Here is a 28,000-nt window from a genome sequence, read left to right on the forward strand (position 1 = left end):
CCAATAAATTAGATACTTACTTTTAATAATTAACCATTTTTAAATGAACACATATTCACTAAATACATACAAATAAAACTTTCTTTTATTATTATATTTCTTTTTAAACTTCAAGCAACACATCTCGAAATACTATACATTTAAAAATTAAAAAGTAAACATAAATTACGTGCCATCAAATTAATTATGAGAGTGATGGATTTCTTAAGATGGTGACACTGTTAGAATAACGGCATCAATTTTTCTTCCACCTCACTGTTTCAGCATTAAGAAAATATATATAAGAAAACCATTTACACTTTCTGTCTTGGTGGTATCATTAATCTTGTTATTGAATATTTTAACAGAGCAAGGATGTTTAATATAAAATTTTATACATATAAAGTTAAAAGTTATTCTACCTACCAAAATTATGTTGTGTATCCATTGAAGCATGTTATATAATAAGTAACCACTGAAGAGATGTATGAACACCTACAGCACAGAATATGATATGACAGAGATATTACTTTCTATTTATTAATTAACTTAAGATAATAAATAATTTACACTTATTAAAAAATTAATCAAATCATATCTTACGTAGAAGCAAATTTGTAACAAGAAAATTGTGACTTGATCGTTATCCTGTCACCAGTCTGATTCTGTTGTGGACTAAACCAACAAGGAATCAATAAAAATGCCCAAGTTGGAGGTAAATTACCAGCTAGTGTAAAAATATCCCCTAACAGTTTCCATAAACAAGAAACATCACTCCATTCTTTTAATGCACTGAAACACAATAAAAATCATTTAATAAAGTGTATAAAATGCATAATGCGTATGGATATATAATCCAACTTGATCCACCTAAGTACAGAAATTATACCTTTTTTTTTATATCTTACAATAGTGCTTTCGTAGCAACCCACATCTTCAGTTATAATTTACTTTTTAAGTGTTTATATCAAACCATATATTATACTCAATACAATTAAATATAAAAAATTCTTTAATAATATATTTTTATAAATTTAAGGAGATTTTGAAATTTTTAATTTATATATTTTTTAAAAAAGCTTTTAACTTGTGATTTTTAAAAGAATTTTTATATTTTAATTCCTGAATTAAATATTTTAATTTATAAAAAAAAATTATACATTACAAAACAGTTTTTTATACAAATCGTATTGAGTAGAATACGTAATTTGATATAAACTAAACACTTAAAAAGTATAAACACTTAAAAAGTAAATTATAACTGAAGATGTGGGTTGCCACGAAAGCACCATTGCAAGATATAAAAAAAATAAGGTAAATTTCTGTACTTAGGTGGATCAAGTTGGATTATATATTCAATATATATATATATATATATATATATTATATTATAATATGTTATTATATATTATTTAATTTATGTTATTATATAATTAATTATGTTATAATATATATTATATTCTATATATATATATATATAGAAATATATAGAATATATATATATAGAAGATGTGAATTGCCATAAAAACGCTATTGTAAGATATGAAAAAATAACATAAGTGTCATCTTATTTAATTTATAATTTCTGTATTTAGGTGAATCAAGTTGGATTATATATACAATATATATTAGTACACAGGGATGTAGTATTGAAAAGATTGACTTTATAAAAATTATCATGAATGCTAACCAGACAAAAATTATCATTTAAGTTTTACAAATTACATATTCAACTTCACAATATAACACATTCAATAAATTTTAATAAAGTTTGCCTTAAATTAAACATAATTCTTTAAATATGCTAGGATTAACATAAAGAATTCTCAATTTAAGAAATGTATAATAAAAACAAAATACTTTGCAGAAAGATTTAGGATGAAGCAGGGAATCATATTATAAATTAGTTATATAACACACACTTTCAATTGGTGCAAGTTTTGGGCATTTAATATTTGATTATGTATTTAATTTGATTAAAACTAATATTGAAATTAAAAAAAAATAAACTTAATGAATCTAACTATAATAAAATTAGTAATTAGATAAAAAGAGGAAATAATAGTAATAATAATAATAATAATAATAAAAGAGGAAATAATAGTAATAATAATAATAATAACAATAATAAAAGAGGAAATAATAGTAATAATAATAATTACAATTGTATTTGCATGAATTATAATAGTAATAAGGTTTTGGTTATTATAGATTACAAGGGGATTCTGTAGCGAATGGTGGTTTTGAAGATTTACATTTCAAAGATGTACAGGTGGATTCAGGTTCATTTACTGATCCTTGTTTTGATTTGATAAATTTGACAAATGTCAAGCTTGATGATAAGGAACAGTTTATTGGGGCTAATGCATTTAAATTAAATTTGAATGATAGTGATAAGAATAATATTAATAAAAATATAGCAGTTGATTCTGACATAAATATTAATAAAGTAAATAATAATGACAAAGAACAATTATGTAATTAATATCATTAGTAGTAAAATTCATGAAATTAAATGTGAAAATTTAGCTCGCAAACCAATTTTTAATAATAAAAAAGTAATTTACTATTTGAAAAACAAACTAAATAAAAATAATTGTACTATTTTAAAATCAGATAAAACTAATACACTTACCATGAATATCGAAAAATATAAATAATCTGATGAAACAATAAATATTAGAAAATAATTTCAAAGAAATAAATGATCCCCCTAATAAATTTTTAAAAATAACTAAGTTTAATAGCAAAATACCATAATATTTTTAATTATAACAATAACTTAAAATATCACTCCAGATTATACCCTTCTGAACAAATTGCACCAAAAATTAACTGGAACAAATTTCCAAAAATATATAAACCTGGTATCCCTATGCGACCTTTGATTAATTATACAACTGCTCCATATTATATATTTCCAAAATAACATATAAATTACTTAGGATAAAAATGAATTTAAATTATAATTATAATATAAATAATGAATTTGAATTTGTAAATAAGTTGAAAGACTTAACAATTGAAAAAATACTAGGATGGTTAGCTACGATATTAGTAATATGTATTCTAGCATACCCATAGACAAAACAGTTCACATAATAAAAAATAAATTAATATATAATCACAAAGACCCTTTGTTTGTTGATAACATTATTACTATAATTACAAATACGTGCCAACAAATCTACTTTAAATTTGCTGACAAATATTATATTCAGGAAACTAGCTTACCAATGGGTTTTCTTTTGTCAGCCATCATGTCTGAAATTTATTTACATGATTTTGAAAATAAAATTATTTATGGCATTATTCATACTTATGATATTCTATTATGGACTCGGTATGTAGGTGATATTTTTGTTGTTTAATACAAAAAAGACCATGAAATTTTTCTAGCAGATATTTATTTTTTAATTAATCCAAATTCTTGTTCTTATTAACTTATCAATGGTGAGGTCAGTTTAATTCTTATTTACTTTAAAAAAAAAAACTTAAGCACAGGAAAATAAGTAAGTTTATTTTTTCTAAATGAATATATAAATACCTTCTTATATATTATACCTTCTATATATATTATATATAGAAGGAATTATATATACAAGGTATATATTATACCTTCTTTTCCATCTAAAAAAGGGCAGTATTTTGTGAAAAAATGTTGCTTTAGAATCTGCCATGTTTATGAAAAGAGTAACCCCTCCTTTTAAATTCAGAAAAATAAACAAAATTACCTGGTAACAGCATCTACGGCTTCCTGAAGGCTATCTCTTGTACGACCTAATAATCTCTGAGTGAAAAATTTTTGCTGATTGTAGACAAGCTTCAGCAAGACCTTTAAGGACAGGAACATCCTGAGGATATTCTTCAGAAAGTTTTCTGAACTCAGGTATGACATCCTCTGGTTCTTTAGTAATCTAAACATTAAACCCTTAAATTACCAATCTTTTTTCAGCTAAATTTTAAAATATTACCATATGTATAACACTAAAACCAATGTTTTTATAATAAATCAAATTTTATTCAAAGTTAACAGACAGTTTAATAACACATTTTCAATGATATTTGCAGTTTTGTTATAAATGACATTTTTGTTGTTGCACTGTTATAATTTTTCTGTTTCATTAATGATGTTTTTTTTTTCAAGACACATATTTATGATACCACTAAAAAAATATATTTGTATTCTATTAATTGTAATTTTGTATTCAATTATGTTTCAGGATATTTAAATTTATTTCTTCAAACTTAGATATATAGTACTTCTTGCAGTCTAGCAGTAGAATGTTTTAGCAGGTTCATTTACAGATGCATTCTGTATTTTTTTTCTGGAAAAAATATCCCCAGAAGTAAAACCATGATTAAATTAAGAAAATGTTTCATTAATCCAATTTCTTACATCATCAACATCCCTGCCGAAGCAGCAGGCCTGGCCGGCCAGCCGAGGGAGCTGCTTGGTGCAGACGCTACCTTCCCAGCCCAACCACTGGGCTTCAATCGCTCTGGCCGTGGACTCACCAGCAGAAGCCAGCCCAGCATGGGATCGCTCCAGGAGAACCACCTCAGCTGCGCCGGCAGTAGATGACAAATGCCAACCCGACAGTACAGGGATCTGGGGGCCATCACTGCCACGTTATAGTGGGGACCCAACTGAACTGCCGCTAAGGGGAAACTCAATCTGATTTAAACGGACAAGCTGCAACTCCCTGAATACAGCCGAGTCAACATCACTGAAGACCAGCTTCTGCACCGAAGAGCTCTTCTCAGAGCTAATGCAAAATCGGCCCTTTTCAGAGCCACCAGTCCAGAAACCTCAAACAGTCCTTTTCAAGGCTACCACAAGGTTTCAAATGGCAACGTGCCGTTGAAGCCATACGGTGACAACAATAGCCCTTTTCTGGACTACCATAAGCTTCTAGATTTCCATGGGTCATAAAAGCCATTCGGGGACAACTACAACCCTTCTTGGGGCTACCATAAGGTTTTAAAGTGCCAAATTCTGTCAAAGCCATACAGCGACCATGTCTACATAGAAAATAATTAGTAAAAATTAAAAGTTAGTAAACATTCCACTCTCGATTGTAATTCTAAACAAACGAAAAATCAATCCTGAAATTCTAATTGAATTCAATGTTTCATAATTCTACTAACATACATCAGAATTTCATCTAAACCAAATCTTTATTAAATTGAAAGTTAATTTTATATTTGTGTAAAAACCTTTAAATTATATAGAAATGTTTACAAGATATAATCAAATGTAAAATATACAATGAAAGAACTTGTTTTAATACTTTTAATGTATTTAACTCATTTAAAGATTTCATATGCATGATGGTAATTTCTGTCACAGACTGAGCAGGAAGATTAAGAAAAAATACTATACCATCACATTGAGTAATATTAAAAAAATAAACATTAAAAATGTTTATTTTTTTAAATATTAATTTCTGATAATGTCAGTCATTTTATTTTATTCTAGCTGTTATTCTGGTATGCATAATTAAATACTATGAAAGGTAAATAATTGATAAAAATTACTGCAAAGAGAAAAAAATATGATGCGGACATGACATGACTTCCTTGTACGCTTATTAAATTACATAAACACATTTTTTTTTTATTGAATTATTATTTACTGTAAATTTTTTTTTACAATCAGAGGTTCATAATTATTAATAAATCAATATATTTAAATTTAAAAAAAAGTTGGAAAAAAAGGGATAAAGTCTGATTCAAAAACCAATGTGCCTTGTATGATCCAAATATTTCATTAATTAAAATTTTATTTGGCAATAACTCTGGAACCAATGAAAATAAGTACCGCTTATGATATATTGTTGAAAAACTCTCAATGAGGGCTTATTACTGCAGTTAAGAAGAAGTCTAAAATCTACATTTTTTTTGGATTTTGGGCTTTTTTGGACACTTTTGGTTCAATCAATTGCAATCAAAAGGGAGGTGCACAACTATATGTTACAACAGTCCTACATCTGAAATTTTAAAATCCTGCAGGTAATCGTTTCTGAGTTATGCGAGATACATAAGTACAGATGTCATGTCAAAACTAGTCAAAATGGACATTTCTGTTGAAATCTGAAAACCGAAACTTTTCGTGATCGCAATGCTTCATTTACTTTGTACACTAAGTAAAAAAGAAATTACAAATAGAAACAAAAAGATATATAATGTAATGTAAAATATAATATAAAACTTCAAACAATACTGTATGATAAATGCAAAGAATGAAAGGCATAATAGAAAATAACTTAGTATTAACATTTTTAATCCCTTGTATGTGAAATAAATATGAAATATATATTTTTTAATCAAATTACAAACCAGTTTAATTCGAGCTATTTGAAGTTGTGGATACAAGGATCCTGGTCTTAACTGAACAACCTTCTGATAAGATTTCTGTGCAGCAGTATAAGCTTTTCTAGCCAGGTATGCATCTCCTAAGACCTCCCAACAGTTACTAAAACAAAATAAATACTGTATGTATACAAACATAATACATTAACTAATAAATATTCGTTTTTAATGCATTAAGCAGAAAATACAACTGTATGAAATGAAGACATATTTATATTTTAGGATATTTTTACATCCACCAGATTCTTCAGCCATTATACTTGCTGGGCAGTCAGTGATCCTTCAAGAAGATCCACCCACAGGCTGTCACTGCCACCTGATTATAAAAAGAATATATATATATATCAACTATCTGATCTACAAGAACTACTTTATGAACTTGGCTTATGTTGCTGGCATTCTGTCTTTATAGTTAGCACTTTTTTTAGGATGGAAGAATATTTTAGATGAAAAAATTAATTTTAAGAGGGTTGCACCTCATCCTCATCATCAATATGATGATAGAAGTTATAAATAAGAGCCTAATGATAAATATATTTTGGTATATGCCAAGAAATTGGTTTGTCAAATATTCCATATCTCATAAAATTTAATCTAATAAGTCTCTGTATTGCAGAAAGAGATACTGACAGGCAGCATCAAGAAACAAGATATTAATTGCTGAATATTTACCTCAAATCACCGGTTCTTATTACTGAGTCTTTTGTCTTAATTTGTCATTTCATGAAACAAATTACCTGAACATACAAATAAAAGGTAAAAACTTACCTTTACAACTTGATTTTATATCCTGCTGAAAATTGAATACTTTGTTCTTGTGTGGTAAATTTCAAAACAGTTTTCTATATAATGGTATTTTGCATTTTTTACGCTGATAAATTGTTTCTTTTCTTAATCTTTGGCTGGAACACAGTTTACACCTCTTGGTAGGTTTAGCCTTATTAGTTGAGGAAACCTTTTCTATAAAATGGGCCCAAAATTTTCCATTCAGCCAAAGAGGAGATATCCCTGAAGTTGATTGTCGACCACTGGTGTGTCCCTATCTTGGAGGTGAATTGAATTTAGGATCTGCTCACTTAAATTTCAATGAAAATCATTAAGTTTTATAGTTTTCCTGTTATATTTCTATAATAATAATGCTTGCATTATACAAGGTGACATCAAAAAGATAAAAAAATAATTTTTTATACCCCTTTGCAAACCTCCTCATTACTGGGAGTGACACCAACCTTTATCTACCCCTCCTATATATATATTTGTTGTAATCAAACACTGCATTAGGTTTCAGGATTTTTTAGGGTTGAGGTTTCTAATTTCTCGCTGGCTCACAACTTCTATAAAGTCGGATTGTCCATGAAAAGTAGAAAGCATAAAAAACAACTTGTATAAGATGTAAACACACAGCTGATCTAAAAGTAATGATAAAAATAAAACTATCAAAATAGAAATGATAGCAAATGACTGCAGTTGATATAAAACATCTAAACTTCTAAACTTCTCTATAAGATAAAAAACCCGAAACTATATCTTGCAGTAGAATGTACATGCTCAAATATAGTGATAGGCAGAGTCCATCTTTCATAATTACGCAATAAAAAAAACACGATGGACTGTGTTCATCTTTTGTGATGAATGGGTTAATGCACCCTTCCAACATTACTAAGTAATAAAAAATTGTTACAGAAAAATAAAAAACTAATTTTTATTATCTTTCTTGATCCGAAACTTGTTCTTTCCATTTTAATGAATGGTGCTTACAGTTACCCATTTACTTTCAACCCAACACAACTTTTGTTGTATTTTATATCCCAACAATTTTAACATGAATGAAATTTTATAGTAGCGATTTAAAATGTTAAAAGTTTCTATTTTCTAATATTTCCTGGCCTGCTTGGAGACATTTTTTACAATATTTATCCAAACGTTTTAGTCAAACAACTCCATTATTGTGTTTCGGTATTTTTTATAAAGTATGAGGTTATTTTATGTTTTTATATTACTTAATGTCAATCATAGTTATGACATTTGTCAAATAATTACCAGCATAATTAATAAATTAAACATATTAAGTTTTAGTGAATAGTAGAAAAAATGAAATATTTTTAATACTAACAGAATCAGATATGACAGTAGAAAATTACCACATAGTTGACTGGAATAACAATCAAAATCAAACAATTTATATTTTTCTTAATCAACAACTGTATTGTTAATATTTCACACATTAAAATAGTAATGGAAAAATAAGGAGGTATTTTTTATTATCTCTGCAGAGTACTGTTGACATCATGTCTATGACGTTACTCGATAACCTGGCATTACATAAATAAATAATCAAGGGTTACCTGATTTAGTAGAGTCCGGTTACATTAAATATAAATGAAACTACAAATACTTATGATTCTGTCACTTTAAAGAATCTTAATGCATTAGCTAAAGTAGCCTAAGAAGAACAATGCTCATTTGACATTAAATGTCAATGAAACTGGCTCTCCTATAAACATTTTCATTACAAATGTGTACAGCCAAAGGAAAAAAATTACATCTGCACATTTTTTAAAATAGAAGCAAATCATATTTGACAAATACAATGTTCAAACATCACGTTATACTGTTGCAGGATGTTCATATTTGTTATGTAGGTGCGTATTGTTGCCACATGCTGTGTTTACTATCGGCTAGCACAATATTACAATACTAGCAAGTAGATGTAGGGGGAGTTTGTAGTTCCCCTGCATGCCTGCACACAAGCTCCTTCTACCAAAATAGCAGACGACTGCACAATGACCCACCATGCGCCAGCAGCTTTATAAACAGCAGCATGGCAATACAAGAGCATTCACTCTCAGACCACCACCAGAAAAGATTACCCCAACAACGTAGGGGAAGACACCCACCTTGTGGTGATTCCGGTCACCACACCATCCCCTTCGTTCCTAGCCATTAGAAGGGCTTTACCGGAGGTCATCTTCAGACCCTCTAACTGATTATATCTCATAGTCACCAGCCAAGTCTCAGTCAGGATGCCACCAACGCAAATGCCTCGGCAGACATTTACATCAGTAAAAACCAATAACTAGCCAACACTTTCACTTTAGGCTTCCTTCGAACATCTTCATTCACTTTTCCTATCCTACAGCATCACCCTCTGAACTAGTTAACTGAGTTCATGGAAGTATGAACCCCACTCCTAATTACAGTATAAACGCTTGTTACTGTAAGCCTTTATACTGCTAAACTATAATAATAATACTATATACTATTATAATAAAATAATACTATAATAATAATAATAATAATACTATATACTATAATACTATAGTATACTGCGTCATACTATAAGCCTCAAACATTGACTAAGCAACAAGTCAAATACAAAGCCAAACTCACACCACTCAAATATTTGTTATACATACAACAAAATTCAGACCTACATTTCAGCACCCACTACAAAATACACAAATTAACTAATTTAAGAAAAATGGACTCCAATCTGGTCCACAAGAGAGTCTGGGACAGACCTCTTACTCCCATCCAGTTCTATCTCAGAGTCCTGCGTGACATTTACTTTGTCACACTTGGAGACCACTCTCTGCAAGACAGCGCCACACCTCAAGGCTGCATGGACTACCATGCCCTCGGTAGCACGGTCACCTCCCCACCAACAGCAGCTCTGCCACTCAACTTTAACAATTACTGTTCTAACCTAACTAACTTGAGGCTCACTACCAAGACACCTACTTCCAACCAATCAAATGTCCCAATTTGATAATGGGCAACCGGTAACTTAGTCCATTTAAACACCTTCAGCCAACCTACGTAACGCAAGAAAATGGAGGAAACTATACTGAGATAGGGACTCTCTATACTGGGGCATCCTTTGGACAGGGTCTTCCCTACTTCTGAGCTGCCATCACAAAAAGCAAAAGAACCAGAACAAGAAGAAGAAGAAGGAAGAAGTCTCTTGGCCAGCCCAATGTGGGATCTCTCAGCAGATGCAAACATTCCTGCTAGAGCAGAAGGCCTGGCTGGCCCAGCACAAAGCCTGCTAGCACCAGCGAGCACTCTGTCTTTACTGTAAAGACAGAGATAGACGAGAACCATCTCAGCTATGCTGGCATCAGATGATCTGGGGGTAATCCCCAACCATACTGTAGTGGGGACACAAGTCTGATTCCAATAGATGAGCCATAACTCCTTGACTACAATCCATGAACCAAGGTGACATTGTCAAAGATCAGCAGCCAAGGCAACATTGCCAGAGACCAGCAGTTGTACTCAACAGCCCTACTCAGGGCTACCTCATCCAACATCAAACAGCCCTTTTCAGGGCCACTATAAAATCTCAAACAGCCCTATTCAGGGTTACCACAAGGTTCTAAAATGACATGTTGCCAGGGAAATATGGCGACTGTTTGTCGAATGTGATTAAGTAGTGTACTAGATCTGAATTGTGTCTATTTATGAAGTAAACAGCTAGTTTTCTTATAAGGGTAACTAAAAATCTTATGAAATAAGCTATTAAACAACACTGTATTTATCAAATTTGGTCCAGTTTGTCATTTCCAAATTTATGGTTTTAAATAAATTTTCACATAGAACTATAAAGGGCAAAACATAGCTAATGGAAAAAATTTTCACCAGGTTTTAAGTTTGCGACAGACCTCAATGCAACTCAGTCCAACTAAAATAAAGGAATTTTATATTCATCTACATATATACTGAAGGAATATCTTCCTGCAGTCAAGCCTGCACAATCCAAAGGGGTTGATTTACAACCACTTTTCAGGAACTGATAGTCACTGCAGCAGGGATGCAGTAAAGTTCCAAACACAGGAATATTCAGTGAATCAATCTTTATAGCACAATGCCTTTGCTAACACAAACTTAATAAGGTCCAGGTTAAGATAAAAGCTGCATTCCTTAAAAGCCAGAGTCTAAAATGACCTGGAATATTTTAAGGAATAGAGAATCCTGAAAAATGAACTTGAGAAATAAGGATAAATGCCAAAGCCAAAGCAAAGTTTAATAAATTATTTTCTACAGATAACGAATATTAAACAACAGTGAATACAGTTGCACTGCATGCTGCTGGCATTTATTACTGACTAATGAATATAACAATTGTTGATGCTGCATAATATTTGTATTGAAAAATAAATATATTACGTCTATCAGCCATACATGATAGTCACTTATTTACTTATGAAACATTTTCTGATATTAATAAACATCATTCACCACATAACTGTATTTTTTAATAAAGAAATATCAAATTTTCATGACCTAACAGAATGTATGTAATTCAACAGAAAAACTAAGTACTGACAAATTAATAATTCAGCAAATTCTGTTATAACATAATAGTTTTAAAAAAACATAGTTATCTCTTATCTATAAAACTAAAAGAACATAAACATACGAGTCTTCCACATCAATACGAATAGCAGCTAGAAGGGATTTCACAGCAGCACCAACATCTTGAAGTTCAAAATGTTGAATACTTAATTGTAACCACGCCCATTTGCTTTGTGTTGTTTTTGTAACAGCAGTTAATAATTCAATATTTAAAGCCTGCAAAGAAAATAAAATAAAAAACATCAATAAATCCATTAATATGAGAGGTGGATCAAAAAATAAGTTACACCCTTACTGTGTTCTTGAACTGAAAAGGATATATTAATGTCTTACAGTGGCAGCACTGGTTGTGCTGATGTCTTTAAGCTCCCCCAGCAGCAATTCTGTACAACATTCAGTACATGCGTAGTGTCATTGTCAAATATAGGATGTCCTTTAGGGGTTTTGTCCAGATTAGAAGGGCATTCAGCAGTCCGATTTTTGTAGGCAAAAAATTACAATTGTGAAATTCATCGCCAAGTTGTTGAGGTATATGGTGAGACTGCAATGTCACATCCCATGATCACAAAATGGTGCCAATTGTTCAGAAACGGAAAAACAAATGTGAATGACAGACTGCGTGCTGGCGTCCTTCAACAGCAAACACAACGGGTAACACGGAACATGTGAATGAAATGATCTTGAGTGACTGGCATATTAAAATTAGAGAAATTGCAAGTGAACTTAACATCAGTTTGGTAGTTTGATTGTGATTATTCACGATCAGCTTGGTTACCGTAAGATGTGTGCACAATGGGTGCCAAATCTGTTGACTGACAACCACAAACATAAACATTTTGCATCTGCTCTTTCTTTTTCTTCAACGTTATTCCAGGACTGGACCACAGTTTTTGAAACAAATCATCACAGGGGATGACAGCTGGGTGCTTCATTACAGTCCTGAGACTAAACGAGCATCACATGAACGGAGATACTAAGATTTGCTCAAAAGCTTATGCTGACATCTTTTTCAATTCCGAGGGAGTTATTTACAGTGAATTTATGCCCTGAGGAACAATAATCAATGCTGAATCTTAACGTGAAGACTTTAAAAAAATTGCGTAAAGCCATTAAAGATCGAAGACCTGGAAGATTGAGCATGGTATCGTTTTTCTTTGCGACAACACTACTCCTCATTCAGCTCATGTGACAAAGGAGTTACTGCAAAAATTCAAGTGGGAAGTGTAGTCTCATCCGCCTTACAGCCCTGACCTAGCACCCTGTGACTACCACCTGTTTGGTCCTCTCAAGCGAGACCTGGGAGGGGAGCGTTTCACTAATGATGAACTGAAGGAAGCGGTAGTCAAACGGTTGAAGGAAATTGGACGAAATTTGAAAAACTTGTCACAAGGTATGAAAAGTGTTCAGAAAAACTTTGTGATTATGTCGAAAAATAGATGAAAAAGTGTAGTTTTTTGTTCAATAAAAAAAAAATTGTCTTATAAATATGTGTTTGTTTCATAGAAGGGGTGTAACTTGCTTTCTGATAGTCTCTTGTAATTAAAAAAAAAAAAAAGTGGATAAAATATTGACTTATAAGTCAATAAAATAATAGAACCATCATAACTTTCAGAAATCAGAACGGTTTTCAGAAATATCATTTTAAGAATACAGCAATTAATATTTATGACCATTAAAACCTAAATAAGTAACATAATACGTAATTAAAAGTAAAATCATTATATAAGTAATTAATATAATTGATTTGTATAAATAATCTTATTCTACATTAAAAAAATAGCATTATCCAATATCATAATAATTATTATTTTACAATAGAGAATTTACAGAGTTAAAAATCATTATTTTATACAAAAACTTTTTTGTATTAAATTAATTCACTTACATAGGTAAAAAAAAATTATATCTATGATAAAATTCACAAACAATATATTATCAGAATATTCAGAATAAAAAATAATAAGTTATCTTTTTTAAATCATTCATTGACTTATTTCAACTTGCATGCAATATAGAAAGAGCTCCTTGACAGAGCAAAAAGTTAGTGTATTAATGCTCAAAATCTGAACATTATAATAATTTATAATGAATTTGAAAGGATTCTTATTTAATTAATATATATATATATATATATATATAAATTCTATTAAATAAACCACCTGGTGTAGAATAACATTTATTATTGTTGTTTAATAAATAACAGCAATAATAATATATTTATTATGCAATAACAGAATTATTTCAATCGTGACTAAGGATGCGGGATCCCATGAAAGTATCTTAATATTCTATACTAGGTGGTTTGTTTAATATAATTTAACAGCACAGAGGAATAATATTAATTTTGAAAAGATTAATTTCAGTAATACACATATATATATAAATAAATAACTTGATCCACCAAGTACAGAATAAGATTAAATTAGATAGGATGACACTTACCTTACACAAGAGTACTTCCACAATTTTCTCTCATCTTAAGTTGATCCAAACTTATAATTGTTCACGTAAAATTACATACCATAAATACACAATATTAACAAAATAAAATCTTGATAAATACAATAACACAAAATTTGTTAAAATTTTGGATATAAACTTTAAAATCAATTCAAATCAAAATGGAATTAGATTTTTTTTTCCTTTTATATTTAAGATTTAAAATCAAAATCAAAAGTTAAAATTAAAGTTAAAAATTCCATATATAAAAATATGTTGTCAAATAATAAAAATATTAATTAAAAGTTAAAATTATAAATATGTTAAATAAGAAGGAGTGTGTATGTGTGTGGTTTGGCTAGCCAATATTATGTTACTGTCTGGATAGTAATATAATATACAATGGACATGTAATGTTCAGATTCAAAACACTAGTGTTTTGAATCAAATGTAATACGTCAAACAATCGATAAAAACAACACTTTATATAACAAAGTATGACGTACATTTTAATAACCACAATCTCTTAGTAATGTGTGAAGTCAGTTGTTACAAATATACTTTCATCACTTAACTACAACAAAATTACACATCACAAAACAATATATATAATAATCAATAATATTAAAAAAATTTGTGATTGGAATAAGCAACTAACTGTGTTAAATATTTTTGTAATTATTACATTTGAAAAAATAGATATTACAATAAAAAGATATCTCAATCGCATTATAAATTATTGAAAAAAGGAAATGAGCAACAGTTTCAGTTTTTACAAGTAACAGTAGGAAAACATGAGTTCATATGTTGTTATAAACATAAGCAGAAAGGTGTCTTAATTTGATGTCAAAAAGTTAGATCACTCTTACATTTTCTTTTCATGAGCATTCTTTTAACAATTTAAAATAATAATTTTCAAGCACACAAGACATAAATATTAATTTAAAATACTTACTGTCTCTCCCTGAATCCTGTATATATCACTAAGAGCCATTGCCACTTCAGAAGACCGTTTATTAAGATACAAAGCTTTTTTGTAACAACATCTAGCTTTTACTAAATCATGAGTAACATAATAATTACCCAGTTCTAAGTAAACTTTATACCAGTAAGGCGCTAATTTTCCAGCCTATAAAAGTAGAACAAACCATAAACATATTAAATATCTACTAGTTAAAAAAACATCCTAAGTAATCAAATAAATATACCAACACAGTGGCTGGCTGTCATCAGACCAAAATCCACATTTCATTTACAAAATATTTAATTTGATAAGGAAAATTTTCGACCGACTAAGAAATTGCAAATGACATCGGCATTAATGATAGTTCTGTAGAACTAATTACATGATTTTAATGAATGATTTGAGCATGCGCAGCGGTTATGAAATTTAAGCCAAAACTGCTTTCATTTGAATAGAAGAAAGAAAGAAAGTCACCATCATCCTCAACACCAATGCAAACAAAACAAATGAAGAGCTAAGTGAAAGTAATGCTGACCAGTTATATTTTTTATTTTTATTATATTTTTTATGAAGTTGTGGATATGAATACCCACCATAAGGCCAAATTTCCAACAAACATACTACCTAGAGGTTCTGCATCATGATAATTACAGCCCTTTCTTCATATGTAATCCAGGATTTCTTGGTCAAGTATGGAACTCCTAAGATCACCAGACCCCTTACTTGGAATTTAGACTAGACATGGAATTTTGTGATTTCTGGTTGTTCTCCAACCCGAAAATGGGGCTAAAGGAGTTCCAATTTGACAGCAGTGAAGACAGCATTATGCTGTTGCATTGACCTATTATGAATGCTGTCACATTATGTTTCACTGTTGCAAATAATCTAATTAAAATGTTAATATAGATAACTTTCTAAAAAATTTTATAGAAATATTTCTTACGGATGAGTTTATCACTCTTTTGAATAATCAGATATTTCAGTTGTTAAAAGTGATATCACCTAGTATCTTTTGGTTACATACACTTCTGCTCTCCAAACATTTATATAGAAACATGATAATGTTCATCTCTTGCAAATTACAAACTAATGAAATTTCAACTGATAAATTGGATAAATTTCTGCAATCTAATTCATGGCAAACAACATAACTGATATACAACAAAGAATGGATATTGAAATGACAATGGTGTATCACAAAGTTATTTCATCTTTCGCATACAATAACCTGAGTACAGTAATGGAGACAAATAGTGTAATATACAATTTACTCTTGGATAAATTATAAATCCACATTCAAAAAATTGGATCCTCTTCAAAACACTCGTTATAATAATACACTAAACTAAATAATAAAACTAAATCAAGGTTTGCACACTATATAAAACAATAAATTTCAATAAACAAAATGGAAAAAGTATATTTATCTTTAATATAAACATGAATAAACAATAAAGTACCTTAAATAATGCATTAATGCATTGTTGAATCTCATCTTCTTCTAAACAACGCATACCTAGATGATACCAAGCATCTGGTGAGTCAGGATGTTTAACAGTAATACCAAAAAGTATATCAAGGAGGTGGCATAGCCTTATCGGCTAGCTCAGCTAATTGAACTCGAAGTAATATAGCAGTAACCTCATTACTACCACTGGTATACATAGTTTCCAGTTTTGCTAACAATTTTTTTGCTATATCCCACTTTTCTAAATGTATATGAACTCTGCACATACATTCCAAAGCCACTGCATTATTTCTGTCTTCTATTAACAACTGTAACGTTTAAAATCATAACAATAAATTAGAATTATAAACTTGCCAACAATTTCTACCCAATAGTAAAATTAAAGTTACAATCAAAAAGTAATTGTGTTGCTCCCTGTTAATATTTTAGAACTTGATAAATAAATAGAGTAATTTGTTTACGTTTAATAAAAATCTTCATTAAATTTTTGTACGCCATAAAATACAAATTAATATCTTTCAGTTCTGGAAAATGTAATTTTGTTCAACAATATATTTACTATGATAGCTTAAGATGAGATATCAGTCTGCAACTCACCACACAGGAGAAGACACCTTCTATGTGATGGTTTCGGTCACCTCACCACCCCCTCTGTACTTTGCCCTTATGGGCTTTACCAGAGTTCATCTTCAGTACCTTGGCAATGACATCTTTCAGTCTAGCCTCATCATAGCCCTGTAGGGGAAGACATCCAACTTGTGATGTTTCCGGTCGCCACACCACCTCTCTGTTCCTAGCCCCGAGGGGCTTTACCAGAGGTCCCTCTAACTGATTACATCTCACAGTCATCAACCAGGCCTCAGTTGGGATGCCACCGATGTAAATGCCTCCGCAGACATTTACATTAGTAAAACACAAATCAAATTTTGCCTTCACGTAGGCCTCAAACAGACATCACGGTCAACCTAACATGATTTCCTCAAACTAACTAACTAACTGAGACCGCAGAAGCGCGGACCCTGTGCCTAGTCTAAATTTGACAACACTGGTCGGCCTAGCCTTGTGACTGATGAACTGACGATGAAAATCAACGATAAAATTCAAGAAAATTGCCGTATTATGGAACATCGCTCTTTAACGTCAAACAATACTCTGCAAGCATTATTTCACTCCACTGTCACTGGTACCTGTTTGCCATGACTGAGATTTGATGGTGAAGATATTATCAAAGCTCATCACTGATGGCATCGAGATTGTCCAGAAAGAAATCCAGGTGTGAATCCAAAAAATGAATTTTTATTATAACCCATACATGTTTTAATTCTGTTAATTTACTGTAATAAATACACCCATAATGTCACAGTAGTTGGGGGATTTATGATTTTATAAAATTTGTTTCACAACTAAATGACATCCATGCTGACTTTTCAATTTACCTTATCAGTTCTTCCTTTTCTTTTTCCTTTCAAAAATGTATTACTTGATTTTAACTTTTTCTTTCAAATAATGAAACCCAGAACATTTTTCCCCATTGCCTTAAATAAGGTTTTGAAAAGCCCAAACTTTACATGTAGTTGAGGTATAAGAATTATTTCTTAAGTTAACTAGTGGGGAATGTACAAACAACATTGTTCTGTCCAGGCATAAGTGCTTCACCTTTCGCCCATTTCTTTCTGATAAAATGATTTGTTTTGTCCCTGGTGTCCCAATCACAAAAAAAGCAAGAAAATTTAGTAGCAGAGATGGAAACCCATTAAATGCAACTTTTAAATTACAACATATAGTCTAATGGTAATTGTTTACTGATTTATTTCTAACAGGATTATCATACTGTCATACTTTTTTTCAAGTTAGTTGCATAAGATATTGGATCAGAAGAAAATTTGTTGCCACTGTATTAAAGGACATCCTTTAAACTAGTTTTCAAACAATCAATGAACAGTTTCCATTCTCCAGCTATGTTCATGATGAAGTGCATCTATATCAACCCTAATATTGTTAAAATACACTAAATTATTTTCTTCAGAATATAAATCTTCCTGACAATTATGAAAGAAACAAACTTCAGTGTCAGTATGGAGAAGATTTCAGCTTTTCAGCCTAGATCACAAAAGCTCTGCTTGTTTCTCCTGAAAAAAGTTATTTTAATTCAGTTTGAGTTAACAGATAAGATTTTAGAAAGTCGACTCTGTTTCAAAAGTAGGATTATCATACTCCTCATAACAAACTTTAGTGGCTACCTTGTATTCCAATTCATCTTCTAAAGTTACATGTATTGGAGGAGGATATGATAATGGCCTTGGAGACAGTACCAACCATAAGCCTTTTACCAGATGGCAAATTCTGGTACTGCACTGTGTTTGGAATTATTACTTATTTCTTTTATCTTTGTAATACAGAAATCTGACAAATGATCTTGTGTTCTGACACCACACATTCATCAATATGGCAAAACTCATGTGGCAATTGCGCCTTGCAAAGTCTATCAGACATTTCACACAAATCAAACAGCAGGTGTAAGGGACCCCAAATTTAAAGCCAAAGTATAGTTCATAACATTTTTTTAACAAGTGGAGTCAAATTTCATCATTGTTCTTTAAAGTCAAATTCCCCACATATGATAACAGAAGCTATCCGGATCATTTACTTCCTTGGCATATTTATTCACTAACACAACACACTTGACACAGTAACTATAAATCACACAACTAAATGAAACCACAGGACATGCCTTCATAGTGAATTTTTAACATCACACTACATATTAAAGTACAATGCTGGTGTGTTAACTGTATAACTCAGCAGACTCCTCAGCAATAACATATCAGAACCTGCAGTAAATTAATCATCATGCATTCATGCGTACAAAGCTATTATTGTCTTCATAATGATATGTTTATACCCCACCCACTGTTAGAAACCATTCATAGCAAAATCATCTTTGCAAAATCTGTGTTTCTGTGGATGTTGTTTACATATTTAAAAGTTATCTGTTGATTTTAGTAAGGCATGGTAGTTACATGATTTAAGACATCATCCAAATTTCAATATATTACAATTTTAATGCTACAATTACATGTATGCAATTTTAACTAAATTAAAATTTTACTATTTACTTATGAAAGAGATTTAAAAATAAACAACTATTTTTACGCTCTGTTCTTATAATTTGGAACAAATCAACAGTAACTTAAAAAGTTTCTACACTACATATAGAAATAAAAGATATTGTCAAAGCTGCATACATACAACTCATTATATTTAATGCTGTCATCAATTATGACAAAAAAATACATGAATTTAACTTAAACTCTTATGCAATGTTTAGTGCATATATCCTCCTTTGCCAATACAGTTTTTTGTGTTATGTAGTTAAAGTAAGATAACAAATTTAATTTTTTGTGAGAATATTTTCACGTCTATAACCAAGAAAACCAAAGTTTGGTGTATGTACAATGCATAAAACTGTATATTGTATTGACTCATGTAAAACACACACCTTTTTTCTTAAAAAGGAACATGAAATTTATGGGTGAATGTGACAAGCTGGATTTCCAAATGAGGGTCCAATATTTGTATTTACTACTGTACTCCTCCTCTATGAATCATGAGACCTTGCCGTTGGTGAGGGGGCTTGAGTGCTCAGGGATACAGAGTAGCTCGACCGAAGGTGCAACCATATCGGAGAGGTATCTGTTGAGAGCCAGACTAAGGAATGATTCCTGAAAGAGGGCAGCAGCTCTTTCAGTAGTTGTTAGGGGCGTGAGTCGGGACGACTTAAACGGCCGTATCAACATCACTCAGTCCTCTGAGTACTGCGCAGCTGAAAGCAATGGAAAACTACAGCTGCTTTTTTTCCAAGAAAATGTGGCTCTCTGCATTTTCACATAGCAATAATGGAGGCGCCTTCCTTGGTAAAATATTCCGGAGGTAAAATAGTCCCCCGTTCGGATCTCCGGGTGGGGACTACTAAGGAAGGGGTCACCAGAAAATTAAAAAATAACATTCTACGAGTCGGAGCGTGGAATGTTAGAAGCTTGAAAAAGGTTGGTAGGCTAGAAAATTTAAAAAGGGAAATGGGTAGGACAAATGTGGATATAGTAGGAATTAGTGAGGTTCGGTGGGAAGAGGAAGGCGACTTTTGGTCAGGTGATTTTAGAGTAATTAACTCAGCGTCAAATAATGGGCAGGCAGGAGTAGGTTTCGTGATGAACAAGAAGATAGGGAGGAGAGTGGAGTATTTCAAAACGCATAGCGATAGAATCATTGTAATAAGGATAAAATCAAAACCTAAACCGACAACGATTGTTAACGTCTATATGCCTACAAGCGCCCATGATGATGATGAGGTAGAGTGTGTATACGAAGAGATTGATGAAGCAATTAAACACGTAAAAGGAGATGAAAATTTAATAATAGTTGGAGATTGGAATGCAAGCATTGGAAAAGGCAAGGAAGGAAATATAGTGGGTGAATACGGGCTGGGCAAAAGGAATGAAAGAGGGGACCGACTTATAGAATTTTGCACGAAGTATAATTTAGTAATTGCCAACACCCAATTTAAAAATCATAATAGAAGAATATACACTTGAAAAAAGCCAGGCGATACTGGAAGGTATCAGATAGATTATATCATGGTTAAGCAAAGATTTAGAAATCAACTCGTTGACTGCAAAACTTACCCTGGAGCAGACATTGATAGCGACCATAATTTGTGATAATGAAATGTAGATTGGGGTTTAAAAACCTGAAGAAAAGGTGTCAGATGAATCGGTGGAATTTAGAGAAGCTTGAGGAAGAGGAGGTAAAGAAGATTTTTGAGGAGGACATCGCAAGAGGTCTGAGTAAAAAAGATAAGGTAGAAAATGTAGAAGAAGAATGGGAGAATGTTAAAAAGGAAATTCTTAAATCAGCAGAAGCAAACTTAGGCGGAATAAAGAGAACCGGTAGAAAACCTTGGGTTTCAGACGATATATTGCAGCTGATGGATGAACGTAGAAAATATAAGAATGCTAGCGATGAAGAAAGTAAAAGGAACTATCGGAAATTAAGAAATGCTATAAACAGGAAGTGCAAACTGGTGAAAGAAGAGTGGATTAAAGAAAAGTGTTCAGAAGTGGAAAGAGAAATGAGCATTGGTAAAATAGACGGAGCATACAGGAAAGTTAAGGAAAATTTTGGGGTACATAAATTAAAATCTAATAATGTGTTAAACAAAGATGGTACACCAATATATAATACGAAAGGTAAAGTCGATAGATGGGTGGAATATATTGAAGAGATATACGGAGGAAATGAATTAGAAAATGGTGTTACAGAGGAAGAAGAGGAAGTTGAGGAGGATGAAATGGGAGAAACAATACTGAGATCTGAATTTAAGAGAGCATTAAAAGATTTAAATGGCAGAAAGGCTCCTGGAATAGACGGAATACCTGTAGAATTACTGCGTAGTGCAGGTGAGGAAGCGATTGATAGATTATACAAACTGGTGTGTAATATTTATGAAAATGGGGAATTTCCATCAGACTTCAAAAAAAGTGTTATAGTTATGATACCAAAGAAAGCAGGGGCAGATAAATGTGAAGAATACAGAACAATTAGTTTAACTAGTCATGCATCAAAAATCTTAAGTAGAATTTTATACAGAAGAATTGAGAGGAGAGTGGAAGAAGTGTTAGGAGAAGACCAGTTTAGTTTCAGGAGAATTATAGGGACAAGGGAAGCAATTTTAGTGCTCAGATTAATAGTAGATGGAAGATTAAAGAAAAACAAACCAACATACTTGGCATTTATAGACCTAGAAAAGGCATTCAATAACATAGACTGGAATAAAATGTTCAGCATTTAAAAAAAAAAATTCGGGTTCAAGTACAGATATAGAAGAACAACTGCTAACGTTTATAGGAACCAAACAGCAACAATAATAATTGAAGAACAAGAAAGAAGCCGTAATAAAAAAAGGAGTCTGACAAGGATGTTCCTAATCCCTGTTACCTTTTTATTCTTTACATAGAACTAGCAGTTAATGATGTTAAAGAACAATTTAGATCCAGAGTAAAAGTACAAGGTGAAAAGATAAAAGATGCTACGATTTGTTGATGGTATAGTAATTCTAGTAGAGTGTAAAAAAGATTTAGGGGAAACAATGAACGTCACGAATGAAGTCCTACACAAGAACTACCGCATGAAAATAAATAAGAACAAAACGAAAGTAATGAAATGAAGTAGAAACAATGAAGATGGACCACTGAATTTGAAAATAGGAAGAGAAAAGATTATGGGGGTAGAAGAATTTTGTTATTTGGGAAGTAGAACTACTAAAGATGGACGAACCAGGAGCGATATAAAATGCCGAATAACACAGGCGAAACGAACTTTCAGTCAGTAATATAATTTGGTTACATCAAAAATTAATTTAAATGTCAGGAAAACATTTTTGAAAGTATATGTTTGGAACATCGCTTTATATGGAAGTGAAACTTGGATGATCGGAGGACCTGAGAAGAAAAGATTAGAAGCTTTTGAAATGCGGTGCTATAGGAGAAAGTTAAAAATCAGGTGGGTGGGTAAAGTGACAAATGAAGAGGTGTTGCGGCAAATAGATGAAGAAAGAAGCATTTGGAAAAATATAGTTAAAAGAAGAGACAGACTTATAGGCCACATACTAAGGCATCCTGGAATAGTCGCTTTAATATTGGAAGGACAGGTAGAAGGGAAAAATTGTGTAGGCAGGCCACGTTTGGAGTATGTAAAACAAATTGTTGGGGATGTAGGATGTAGAGGGTATACTGAAATGAAACGACTACCACTAGATAGGAAATCTTGGAGAGCTGCATCAAATCAGTCAAATGCTGAAGACAAAGAAAAAATCATCATGAGTTTGAAATAAACAAAATATAAAGAATCCCATTGTTGAAAAAATAAAATCTCTACTGTATTAAATAAATTTTTCTCAAAATTTTCCTTTCACTTTAATAATTAGCCAACAAAATAACTATATTATATTTACACTAACAAAGAGAGATTAATAATAAACCTTAATAAACAATAATCATTAAATGTTTTTGGAAGAGCTAAAAACGCTGTTGCATTATCATTGCCTGGGACAAACATATTGTAACAAAAAAAAAATTAAAACCAGACCAAAACTAAATAATAAAAAGAAAAAATTACAGCCAAACCTATCAGTAAAACCTCACTTAAAATTACGTCACAAAAGCAAACAAAAAATATAAAATTTAGACAAATTCAAATAAAATATAATGAAATCCGAAAGGAGTGTAAAAGGGCCCTTTTTGGATAACAAGTGATTAAGATAAAAATGGTCTCAGCATCAAAACAAAATATACACACAAATTAAAAAAAATTAAATCATTTTTATTTATCACACGATTAAACAAAAACAATTGTTGGTTTCAGATAGTAAAATAATATTAAATTCTATTAAGTATATTGATACTTTGTAAAACAACAACATACCCAGTTTAAAACTTCCTTAGTATTGCCCAGAATACAGCAAATGTTTTTTGGCAATTTAAATTTACCAAGAAGGTGCAAGACTGCATAACATATGCAATCCACAATGATATGGTGTACAGTCAAGCAGGAATTACATTGTACATAGAGGGATGCATTTTCTGATGACATCAGATATCGTATGTCATTAGCTCTGGTATGTCCTAACCGCAACTGACATACAACCACTTCCTCTGAGCAAATTATTTTACATGAAGAATCTCAAGGCAGCACAGCATCCTTAATGTGTCAGAGTTTATCTGCTGTTAACAGTTCAGTCACCTACCACATTGCTTGAAGAGTTGTTTTACAAAATTAATAAAATTGGCAGTAATAACATGATGATGACTAAATGCATCTTTAGCAATAGAATCTATGGAGATCCAACAGAGAAACTCACTTGTGTTGTGATGGTTCAACTCAGCAACTGCATTATAAATTTCACTGATGGATTTCTAGAATACAAATTTTCTAAAGCTTGGAGTGTACTGCAAGAGTCACTACAAATAAGGACATGAGCGTACTTTGGATTAATGATATTCAAAGCTTTATTGATGGCGTACAGTTCAGCAGTGAAGACACTTGCAGTACTAGGCAGACCGAACATATAGGTTCTGTCATTAATGACAAATTCCCACCCAATGGTTTCATTCTGTTTCGATCTATCTCTGTATACTATTCTGGTTTTGTCTTTGAGAGAAATTCATAAAAAAATTTGTTGAATTATGTTAGGTGATATTGATTTTTTATTACATATGGTAAGATCAAAATTAAATTTTATGGGGTTGAGTGTCCATGGAGGATATGAACAGGAATAGGTTGGGCAAATAGAAGGTGTATCGAAATTTAAAAGGTACATAAGTATTGAGTATGAAGACCCATTGGTGCTGTACAACATGGATCGTCTTTATACCACTGGAATAAAAGAATCTCGCAGCGAGAGACGACTATATATTTTGTTTTCTCAGACAAAAAGGTGAAGCCAGAGACTATGGACCAAGCTTCAAGGTGAGATATAGTATCTTGCAGTAGTACCTCAGCTATGACTGCTGAAGGGACATGATATTCTTAGTAAAATCACCGATAAATAAAGAACATGAAATAGGTGGCTGCATACATTTAATAATATTGTTAATGACTGTAACAAGGTGGCACTTAATACACTTCCTTGAGGCACTCCGTTGTCCAAGGAGACACTATCCAACAAAGCCTCCAACACAAACATGGAAAGTTCAGTGATTTAAGAAACTTAATAAAGGTAAGCAAACTCCTAATAATATTGCCCTTGACTCCTCATTCTTTAAGGGTGTCTAGAATAGTATGTTGCCAGGCCATGATTGCCTTATATCAAAGAAGATAGCAAAGGAAGGCGTTGGTGGAGCAGGAAAGTGTTTTGAATAGCTATTTCTAATGACACTACATGGTCAACTGAAAATCGTCCTTGGCAGAAACCACACTGTTCTGGAAATAAAAACAACATGTCTCTCTAAATACAAAGTCAGCCTGCAGTTCACCATTCTCTCCATTACTCTGCATAGAATGCTTGTCAAGGAGATAGGATGGTAGCCTGAGGAGATGCTTTGCCTTTACCAGGTTTAGGTACTGGTATGAAAATGGTTTCCAACCAGATGGGTGGGAAGACTTGTGCAGAGAACAAATCATTATAAATATACAGTAGTTGTTGTAGTGGCAAATTGCAAAGGTATGAGAGCATATTGAGAGGACTGTTGTCAGGACCAGGAAAGGTGGGGGGTGACACATAAGTGTTTAGTACATGTGACAACTCATTGAATACAAAGGGAGTATTTAATTCACTGACCGAATCACCAACATTTAATGATACTATTTCCATGTATCTTATATCTGAAATTCATTAGTACATGATGAAGTGGAGTCCCCAAACAAAAACCAATCTGCAAAGTTAGATGCGACTGCAGAAGATGACATAGCAGTTCTCCATCGTGAATAAATCCAACAGTAGAATGTTTCTGCACGAAGCTTCTTCCATATATTAGAGTTATGAGTAGTGTATGAGGTTTCTACCTAACTTGTCCATGACTTTCTCCTAGCTTCTAATAACACCCAACAGCATCCCCCACTCTAGCCTTATGATACAAATTCAGATGTTCATCTGTAGGTCTGCAGTTAAATTTACACAGGACCTGCAGTTGTTTCCTAATCGCACTTTGTTAATTATCATTCAACCAAGGAACAGAAGGGCGTCTAGGATTTACAGATGTTTATGGAATGTATCTACTAGCATTATTGAGGATCAGGGAGATAAAAAAGGTAAGTTGATCCTGGGCATCTGCACTACTGTGATGGGAAGGCTGTTATGGTAACTGTTCCAATTTGCTTCTTCAACAAGCCATCTCTTTTGTTCACAAAGTGGTCGACACCAAAAGCAATAATAATTGGTCTATGGTCACTGCCGTCAAAATCGTTACAAACAGACCAATTAAGACAGGGACTTGGTGAGCACAAGGAGAGGTCGATGTTGGACAATGTATCAGATGATAATGACATAAATGTGCATGACCCATCATTCAGCAGACAGAGGTTCAAGTCTTACTCTGTTCATCATATTTCCTTGAAAGGAGCAGACTGATGAGCTCCATTTAAATACGGTGGTCGGCATTAAAAGTTTCCTACTATTAATGATGGTGATGGAATTTATGTGAGGAAATTTGATACACATAGAGAATTGAACTTGGACTTTGGTGAGATATAAATTGCAGATATGTATTTGAAGGGGATAGAGATTTTATAGTAACAGCAGAGATGAGAGTAGCAAGTGGTATCCTTGTAGATATCTTGTCCCACATGAAGATAGCAACCCCTTCACTCTCTCTACTGTCTACAAGACAGTCTTATCAATTGAAAAGCTCTCAATGAGGCCTTATGTCGCAGTTAAGAAAAAGTCAAAAATCCAATTGCTTTTTGGATTTTGGTCCATTTGATTGCAATCAAAAGAGGAGGTGCACAACTAGATATTACAATTCTAAATCCAAAATTTCAATATCCTACAGTAACTGTTTTTTAGTTATGTGAGATACATACACACGTTTGTACAAACGTCACACTGAAACTAGTCAAAATGGGTTCAGGGATGGTTAAAATGGATATTTCTATTGAAATCTGAAAACCAAAATTTTTTGCAATCACAATAATTCATACAAGAAAGTAAAAAAAGAATTAGTAAAACTCAATGTTAATAAAACACCTGATTCTGTGAAGTTTCATAAAAAAAAAATGAAATAACAAACATAAACAAATTGTTTTTAGATAAGTTTAAAGGAAATTTTTCATGAAAAATCACTTACCAAAGTAAGGTTACAGTGTTTCAAAATAAATAGTACACTTTTTTAAACTACAAGTATGGTACACACCACATTATAGCTTTCAGAAGTACATGGAAGAGTTCAAAATAGGAAAGTATATTATGTTGTTATTCTAAGAAGATAAATTTTAAAAATTAATCCAAACAGATGCCAAAATATTTATCTTCAGCTTTTTTTATTTCACAACATTTCACATTCCCATGAATCAAAATAAAAATGTGGTAAAATGAATTTTGATATGATTATCATCCTTTCCAGTTAATCGGTTTACTACACTATAATAGCTGGAAAGGTAAAATAGCTGGAATGAGTATCTTCTAATTTTGTTTTAATGGACAATATATCAAAACAATAAAATTATAAGCTCATTACCAGTGGAATATGACTATCCTCAAGATCTTTGGCTGTTGTTAAGATAGTTACAACATCAGGCCACATAACTTCTTTTTTCTCATGAATGTAAGTGTTTTTATGTTCTTTAACACAATCTATAAACTCACTGATTTCTCCATTTTTTAATGTAAATTCTACAAAATTCTTGAATATTCCACACCACTTAAT

The 28,000-nt window shown here is 31.7% G+C and overlaps 1 protein-coding gene across 1 annotated transcript; it reads right to left on the minus strand.

Annotated features, from left to right (window-relative positions):
* Positions 1-652: 652 nt before the first annotated feature.
* On the minus strand, positions 653-27,995 carry LOC142321380 (tetratricopeptide repeat protein 37-like). Its single transcript, XM_075359411.1, has 7 exons — positions 27,812-27,995; positions 16,576-16,891; positions 15,107-15,280; positions 11,777-11,928; positions 6,322-6,457; positions 3,714-3,896; positions 653-771 (listed from the first exon to the last, which is right to left on the minus strand). Exons 2-6 carry the CDS (start codon positions 16,627-16,629, stop codon positions 3,744-3,746), a joined length of 669 nt encoding a protein of 222 aa, XP_075215526.1. The 5' UTR covers positions 16,630-16,891; positions 27,812-27,995; the 3' UTR covers positions 653-771; positions 3,714-3,743.
* Between the last annotated feature and the right edge of the window lie 5 nt (positions 27,996-28,000).

Source organism: Lycorma delicatula, chromosome 3 (genome assembly GCF_047948215.1).
Source record: "Lycorma delicatula isolate Av1 chromosome 3, ASM4794821v1, whole genome shotgun sequence".
In the NCBI taxonomy this organism is placed as follows: domain Eukaryota; kingdom Metazoa; phylum Arthropoda; class Insecta; order Hemiptera; family Fulgoridae; genus Lycorma; species Lycorma delicatula.